Source organism: Thalassophryne amazonica, chromosome 4, assembly GCF_902500255.1.
Source record: "Thalassophryne amazonica chromosome 4, fThaAma1.1, whole genome shotgun sequence".
NCBI classification, from domain to species: Eukaryota; Metazoa; Chordata; class Actinopteri; order Batrachoidiformes; family Batrachoididae; genus Thalassophryne; species Thalassophryne amazonica.
The window spans coordinates 11701907-11710772 of NC_047106.1; the positions used below are offsets into that span (position 1 = coordinate 11701907).

General features: G+C 42.2%; 1 protein-coding gene across 1 annotated transcript in view; it reads right to left on the reverse strand.

Moving 5' to 3' along the window:
• The window catches only part of LOC117509404 (A disintegrin and metalloproteinase with thrombospondin motifs 15-like), a 50228-nt gene extending 41868 nt beyond the window's left edge, over window positions 1-8360 (reverse strand). Inside the window, exon 1 of the mRNA XM_034169071.1 lies at window positions 7431-8360. Coding sequence (XP_034024962.1) covers window positions 7431-8360 — 930 coding nt within the window. The remainder of the gene's footprint in view (window positions 1-7430) is intronic.
• Window positions 8361-8866: the final 506 nt, after the last annotated feature.

Here is an 8866-nt window from a genome sequence, read left to right on the forward strand (position 1 = left end):
GGACTCATCCACCTGCAGCTCAACATATCTAAGATGAAGAGCTGGTGGTGGACTTCAGAAGACAAAAGACCCGTCCAAACCCAGTTACCATCAATGGAACAGAGGTGGACATTGTGGACAACTACAGGTACCTGGGTGTCCACATGCACAACAAACTGGACTGGACTGTGTTTAAGAAAGGTCCAAGCTGACTGTACTTCCTCAGGCGGTTCAGATCTTTCAACGTCTGCAGAAATATGTTGCAGATGTTTTATCACTCGGTGGTCTCCAGTGTCATCTACTGCACTGTAGTGTGCTGGACAGCAGGCTGAAGGCAGCTGACACAGACAGACTCAACACGCTCATCAGAAGAGCTGGGTCTGTCCTGGGGGTGGAGCTGGACTCTGTGGTGGAGGTGTCAGAGAGGAGGATGCTGAGGAAGCTGCTCAGCATCCTGGACAACACCTCCCACCCCCTGCATGCCACACTGACGTCCTGTCAGTCTGAGACCACCAAGGTGCACCACAGAACACCACAGGAGGTCTTTCCTACCTGTAGCAATCAGACTGTATAACTCATCCCCCTTCTGCAGGATGAGTACATAATAAACAAAGTTGTTCAGAGTAAATTTGTTGTACTTATTGTGAAAAAAAAAAACATTGTTTATTGTTTCTGTACTCTGCTAAAATGATTTCTGCACTTAAATAAAGTTGATCTTCTTATCTTATCACCCCACAACTAAATTGCCATTGTAGCCAATTAGGCTAAATCTCAGAAGACACCACTGACCTTCAGATGTCAGAGATACAACAAAGTTCCCGTAGAAACAGGAAAATCTGAATTTATCTGCCAGACTCTGTTGTATCTTATTTTCCTGTGTTTGTCTCTTCAACACACGCACACAGATGATATCAACACAGAACTAAAGCCATGTGAAAATCTGTTTCCAACGATCCATTTTCCACTGCTTATCTATAAGACAGTTCGCTAACTAAGGTACCCAGACAACGTCTCCCAGTCTACACCCTCTCGAGATCCCAAGACATTCCCAGGCCAGATGGGATATGTCATCACTCCAGCATAATCCTCCAGTATGTTCTGGCTCTAACACAAGGTTCTCCTCCCAGTTTGACACGCTCAGAAGACATTCAGAGGGAGGCGTCTCAGAGACGTCCTAATCAAATATCTGAAGTATGTCTACAGGCTGACTTTGAGAAGGAACAGTGGTTTGACTCTGATATCCTTCTGGATGTCAAACCCCCTCATCCCATCTCTGTCTGAGTCCATCCACACTGCAAAGGAGACTACCATGTGCACCTGAAGCCCTTTGACAGGGTTTATCCCAGATCTCACAGTGTGAAGCCGATGAGTGTCTTCGACTCCCCCTGGAGGAGACGCCAGTCCATCACAGGTTAGTTGCCCAATCAAGGCTGATACCTATTAACCCTCTGGGGCCAACGCATCATATACAATGGCTAAGACCAAGCTTTACTAAATTATAAATAACTTTTGAATGATATGAGATAGGAACTTACTTTTTTTTTTGCTGAAAAGTTAACTCCACGGACTTTTGAGCCAGCCATTGGCCATCTTTGTACTCCTCATAGAAGCTGTGTGATGACGTGTGCAATGTGAGTGTCCAATCGGAATTGGTTCACCGTCACATGGTTTTCCAAAATCCAATCGTAGGGCAGATTTACTTCACGTGAAAATCCAAAGATCATTTCAGGAGTGATATGTTACTAGTTGGCCCGTTTGAATAGCCCCCTGGGTGCTCCAATGAGTACATACTATTAATATACTCAGTGCGCCCTGCGCCATTACGCACAGCAATCAGTGAAAGCAGGGGCAGACTTAGAGCCTCTGATGACAATCTCACGTGCTCAAACAAAGAGTGTGTAACTATCAGGATTGCTCCACTAGTTTGCATGTGAATGTTACTGGATAACTCTGTTGCTTTCTCTGCGTAAAGCACTGTTTACCATATCAATGGACAACTAAACGCATAGACCATTTTGTTTATATTGTTCAAAATGTGCATTTGTGTTTATTGTTTGAACCTTTTTGTTGTACAGTCTTTCACACAAGACCTCAACTTACCTTTATAAAGTGTCAAAACAGTTGTTTATTATACAGTAGTTTGCTGTGTGTTTTGAATAAATGTGTGTGGAAAATAATTTTTCGCTTTATTTTTTCCTTGCCTATTTTTGATTGTAAACCTTTATTACACTGATAAAACACAACAAAAACATATATATTCTGAAAGCACAGGTTGTCCTGAAAAAAAAGAGACAGCAGTTAACAGCAATAATAAAACATTTATGCCAGGCGAGTGAACTGTCCAAAAAATGCCCTCGGACCCCAGAGGATTAACAGCTGGCTGGACTAGGATGGCGCAGATGTTGTCTTTGGACACAGACAGGTTGCGTGTCCGTAAATGGAACCCAGGTCTACATGTTGGAATCCCATCTCCTCATACCAAACTGGTGCAGATCCCGGTCAAGGGGTGGGTCTTAACCTTTTGATTGTAAACTTTGGATCAAGGGCAAAATCAAATGACAGCAATGAGGATCAAAGCTTAGTGGATCAAAGGTCAGGATCAAAATCAGAGGAAAGTATCAAATATCAGGGAGAACAAGCAAAAACTGCTCTTCATTGAGATAGTGTTTAAAAAAAACTCCAGTAATATGTCGCTGAAAACTTCTTCATTTACTTCATCTGCATCTTTGATATCTTAGAGAAATCCCCTCAAAATCATTTTTCAGAAGATGATTTAACTCCTGAACTACAGCCTCAAACAGATTACAGTTTTTCTAAGACACATTTCTCGAAAGCTGCACTCCTTTTCTCTAAACAGTGAACACAAAAACCCATTTTCAAGCTACATTCACAAAACCCCAGACTCTTCTTACAAATCCAAACTTTCACTCCAAAACAGTTCAATCTGTGCTCAAAACTGAACTAGTTGTCAAATCGTGCCCGAAGTCAATCAAAATTAAAAACCCTACTGAGCTCTACAGTCTTTAAACAGGATATAGAAAAATAGAAAACACAATGTTCAGGACATCAAGCTGTAGAAATAAAGGTTTACAGTATTGTTCACTTGTAGGCCAGGGGTTTTCAAAGTGTGGGAGCGTGAGCCCCCCCTCAGAGAACAAATGAATAGCTGCAGCTCCCCCCACCGTGACACACATACACACAATTTCAACATCTTCATGTTTCTTTTTATTCTTTTACCCATCTTAAACACATTTTTAAAGTATTCGTGTGTTTTTAAAGAACTGTCTATGCATTTACACATTTTACAGCCTTTGTAAACATTTTAAACATGTTTTTAAATAACTTTCTATTATTTCAGATTTTACACCCTTTTCAAAAATTTTAAATGTGTTTGTAAAAAACTTTCTATTCATCTATGTTTATCTTTTGTCATATTTTAAACATCAGTTTTTAAAAAACATTTAAACATCTCTGTGTTTTTAAGCATCTTTGGCATAACTAACACATTTTAACATAAATAATAAGGGATGGGTATTGATAAGGTTTTATTGATATCGATGCTATTATTGATTCCGCATATCGATCCGATTCCTTATGGATTCCGGTGTCAATACCTCCTGTGAGTTTTCTGTTTACTAAAAGTAGGTTTACAAGTTTTCTATGTCAACATTTTATTGAGTCTTAAAGTAAATAAATATGAAATTGGTCACTGGATCCTTGATCTCTGGACATAAATAAAAATAAATAAAATCTGTTTTTCTCAAAAGCATTTCCTTTCAGATATTAATGTCACAAATTGAACTCCATATGTCTGAGCTGAGCTCTTACAGCCGGCTGTGCTGCAAGTCAACATCAATGTAATTCATAAAGAACACAGGACATCAGATTTTGGGAGGAAAAAAACATTTTAGTCTGTTGTCTGTGTTACAGTGTTTGGAAAGAGGTGTCATTTGATTTAAACAGTGATTCGCTTTGAAGTTATTAATTCTGGACATACTCTAACTTGACTCGGCAGAGAGCCATGCAGCATTTGGAGATGTGCAAACGGAACGGAGAACAATTCTCGTTTCTTACCTGCAACAAGACAAGAGTCCCAGTTAGTGACTTTAATCTGCACAAAAGTGACTCACAATTGACATTTTTAAAGGCTTTGAGAGGGGTTAAGAAGCGGACTTGCTGCTTCTGAAAAGCAGCAAAGCAATGAACCAACGAAGCAGCAGATTGGAGCACTGCTTCACTGTTTCGAGCTTCAAAGTAGAGCCGTAACAGAAGCGGTTGATTACAGACCCGCTGCAAGGCTATTGATGCTGGTGAATCTAATAATTTCTTAATGATTCTCAAAAAGAACGGGTTCATGATACCCATCCCTCGCGCCCCCGTGAAGAACTCTGGCGCCCCTGGGGCGGCTCACAGTCTGAAAACCACTGCTGTAGGCTAAATGCATGTTGCAAAATAAACAACCTTTGCATTTAGCATTTGTATACAGTAAGCCTATGTGGCAGGGGTGGTGGCCAAGTGGTTAATGCGCTTGGTTTCAGTTCAGAAGGTTCCAGGTTCAAATCCCACTCCTGCCACATTTCTCCATGTAATGTGGAGCTGCGTCAGGAAGGGCATCTGGCATAAAACTTGTGCCAATTCAACATGCAGATCCTCCTTGGATTTGCTGTGTCGACCCCGAGTTCAAACAAAGGAGCAGCTGAAGGGACTTACTATACAGTAAGCCTATGTAAAAATAAATTACAACAATATACAAGGATACTAGGCCTACAAACAGTTAGACTAACCCTCCATTACAATACTACAGTACACTGGCACAGTGATCAATCAATCAATCAATCAATTTTATTTATATAGCGCCAAATCACAACAAACAGTTGCCCCAAGGCGCTTTATATTGTAAGACAAGGCCATACAATAATTACGTAAAAACCCCAACAGTCAAAACAACCCCCTGTGAGCAAGCACTTGGCGACAGTGGGAAGGAAAAACTCCCTTTTAACAGGAAGAAACCTCCAGCAGAACCAGAACCATGTACTGAAACATATATTTACTTACTGTATACAGTGGTACAGTATATAGTATAGTCATGCAGTAATTCCTGTAAACACTTACATACTATAATGTCAGAAAAGGTACCTGTTGTCTTCTCTAAATCTTGGGATTTTGGTGGACACAGTGAATCTGCTGATGTTTGGTTGGACCCTTTGTCCAGCCTCCCTCATGCTCATGGACTAGAACACGATCAATCACAGTAGCTCTGATTTCATCAGCTATTACTGTTCTTTGTCTTCGTTGACCAACTTGACCACCTCTCACACCAACTCCTCTCAGATTTCTATCCATTGTGGTGCCTCACAAACCAGGGCTCTCTGAACTGGCTTATAGATGTTCCCTCACATCATTAGACACAAGTGTGATCAATTTTCCGTTGTTGTGTTCAACCGGTGACACCAGTGCTTTAACTGTGTTTGACTTTTGCCACGTCTGCTCACCATTATGCAACACAGGTGCATCACAATGAAAATGTTTGGCAAGTTGTGTCTAAACAGGTGAAACGTGCTTTTATTCTCTTTCTTATGGATAGTTTTTATTCTTATTTGTTTTATTCTTTTACTTCTGTTTTTATTCATGTATTTGAATTTTTTTAAATTCATTTTTAATTATTTATTCAATTTTATGTTGACTTGTTTTATGTAAGGCGCCTTGAGATGGCTTTTGCTGTGATTTGGCGCATTATAAGCTAATTAAATTAAATTAATTAATTAAATTATGGTTTTGCCAAAAGAGTGACTGATTCAATCAGTGGGTTCAGGCAACTGAGCTTTTGGTTCAGACAAAGGGTTTAGTGTTTTAGCAATTGAGAAAAACTGTAATGCAAATTTTGAAATTAAATTAACACTAGAGGTGGGCGATACAGGGAATTTTGGTATTGATCTGATACCAAGTAAATACAGGCCCAGTATCACCGATATCAATACCAATACTGATACTTTTTCATATTTAAGCTTCCTAGATCCAAAGGATCCAACAGACCTAGGATAGAATTTTGCCAAACACTGTACATGACAACAAAATATTATCACAATAAACATTTTTGTTAAAAAAATATCACTCAACACAACTTAAAACAAAATCTCCTGAGGTAAAGGGCTAACAAACCACAATACAAGGGTGCGCTGCTCCATGTTGAGTGACACAGCGCAGTGCTGCTCTTACAGACAGAGAGTAGACTTTGATGAATCTGCGTGCGCAGCAGTCAGTGCGTGCAGGAGAGAATAAAAGCTTGAGTGTTGATCTTTTTACATGAGGATCATTCAATATCAATACCAGCGTTGGTATCGATATTATCGATATTAGGATCGATCCGCCCACCTCTAATTAACACTACAGAAAGTATATGGGCCTCTTCCAAATAGTGTTCAACCAACACTATTATAGTGTAAAATACAGTTTATCAACACTTGCAGAGCCTATTTCCACTTTGATGGAGTTGATTTAACACTGTTTTGAATGGAGCAGGCCAGTCTCATTTTTTTTTCGTGCTCCCATGACGAAATGATTAAAATTTTCATGATGGGGTGTTTTTTTTTAACTTACTGTTCCTAACCCTTCTCCTTCCCCTAACCCTAACCCTAACCACAACCCCTCACCCCCGCTTTACTTTTAATTTCGTGCAGCCATCACAGAGTATTTAGAGAGTATTAGAATAAATTTGCCCTCCCATTATGAACATTTTGCACTTTTCGTGACAATATCACAAACCATTACGTATATTTCGTGCTGCTGAATCACGACATGCCGTGAGACTGGATTGATATGGTGTTTATTGATGGATGAAATGTTTGAGACAGTTGGTGATGTTACTTATTTTTTTGATATTTTTACACAGATGTACCAGAAATTTTCCAGTGTTAATTTAGCACTTGAAAATGTATTTTTTGACAAATAATTTGTGGCAGATTCTGAAATGTTCCAGATTTTTTGATCAAAAGAAGCTCAATGTACTCAAACAGCATCCCAGGTCTTTAGTCTCAGGGACGAGGATCTTTGTCAATGGCTCACCGCAGCATCAGTACCGGGTCACTGAGTAGCTGAAGAACACACTGCAGGGCCGGAGCCAGGAAGTTTACAGTCCGTTATCCCCCCCACAGCCATACCTAGTCTTTCAAAAGTGTGCAATACAAGTCACAAAATACATTTTATTTCAAAAATTTGATGCGACATACATCATATTACCACCAAGACATCATTATTCATTGACAGTTATAACCTCATGATCCATACATCCTTGAGGTTCCCTTTGTTTTCTCTCTTTTTTTGTTATTTTCTATCTCTTTCTCTCTCTCTCCTTGTAATGGGGGGGGGGGAGCCGCGTCCTGCCCCCCTCTCCGCTACGCCACTGGGTGGCAGGTGATATTTCTGTGACGTCAGATGGAGATGCCTCTGCTTACCTGCTTGGTGAACAGTATGGCCGTGTCCCAGTATTCTGGCTGCTTGTCGTTGTGTTTGTTGAGTTTCTTCTGCCAGGAGCAGAAGTTGCGCAGAGTCAGCGCGGCGTTGCTGGACACTTTGGGTCCTTTGTCGGCTTCATTTATCACCATGAAGCCCACCACCACGATGTTTATGGAGTTGAGGATGCTGGGGTGCTTGTAAAGCCTGGCTGCCACTGACATGAGGGTCAGGAGGTAGTGCTTAAGGTCATCCCCGTGGAATTTAGCCATGGACTCATCCGCCACCAGCAGCACCTCCACAAACCTGGGGATGGACGTGAACCTTTTGGACCTGCCGAAAGTCTTCAGCACGCTTTCGGTTAAACCACCAACCTCCAGTTCGCTCATGTACTTGTATTTGTGGAGGGAGATGTTCTGCTTGGCGTCAGGTGCCACTGCGCACCTGCTGGTGAAGTTGCGGCCTGAGTGCGCAGCGCGTCTCCGGATCACGTGCGACCCGTCAAAGGAGCTCCCTTGACCCGGTGCGCCCTCAGCCCCGATCCGACTGATAAAATATTCCATGCCGTTATAATAGAACCCCCCGCGGAGGCCTTTGCAGAGGCTGAGCGCGGCGAAGGATTCCGGGTCTGAGTTGACATCACCGGAGTAGAAGCACGGCCTGAGGTCAGCGGGTGCAGAAGATGCCGAGGAGCTCCTCTCAGCACCAAGAAAGCTGGAATCCGGCACCAGGTGGAGATAAAAATACTCTCTGAATGCACTCAGTCTGAAAACAGTTTGGCTTTCTTTCACGTGCGCGTCTCTCGCCTGTGGATGATTTTCTGGTTTGTGGTGATCCAGAAGAACCGGTACGCAGAAATCCACCTCCATGCAGTGTGCGAGCTTCATATGCAGAAAGAATGAAACGCATAAAGAAGTCACAAGTAAAGCCATCTCTGGTGCGTTCGTGCGCGGAGCACGAGCTGTGCGTCCTCGGAGAACTAAATGAGCCAGAGGTCCTCGCGCGCCTTTTCCATCCTGCAGCCTCCCAACTCCGAACTCCTCTGAGCTTTAAAGTCCAGCTTCAACACAGCCGGCGAGCATTTTCAACTGAAACATGAGTCGATGTTCCGGAGGGAGCTCATTGGTTCGCGAGTCCTGGTTTGTGCTGCAGAGCGCAGCCACTTGGAGCCCTCAAAATGTTACAGGTCATCATCATCATCACCGTCATCTTCATCACCATCATCACCATCATCATCATCACCATCATCATCACCATCTTCATCACCATCATCATCACCACCATCATCACCATCATCATCACCATCATCATCACCATCCCAAAGAGAGGTGGACGGGACAGTTAGGTGGAAGGAAGACGGGAGGAAGGGAGGAAGGGAGAAAGAAATAGAGGGAGGAAGGAATAAGCAGGGAGGACTGAAGAAGTGGAGAAGAGGAAG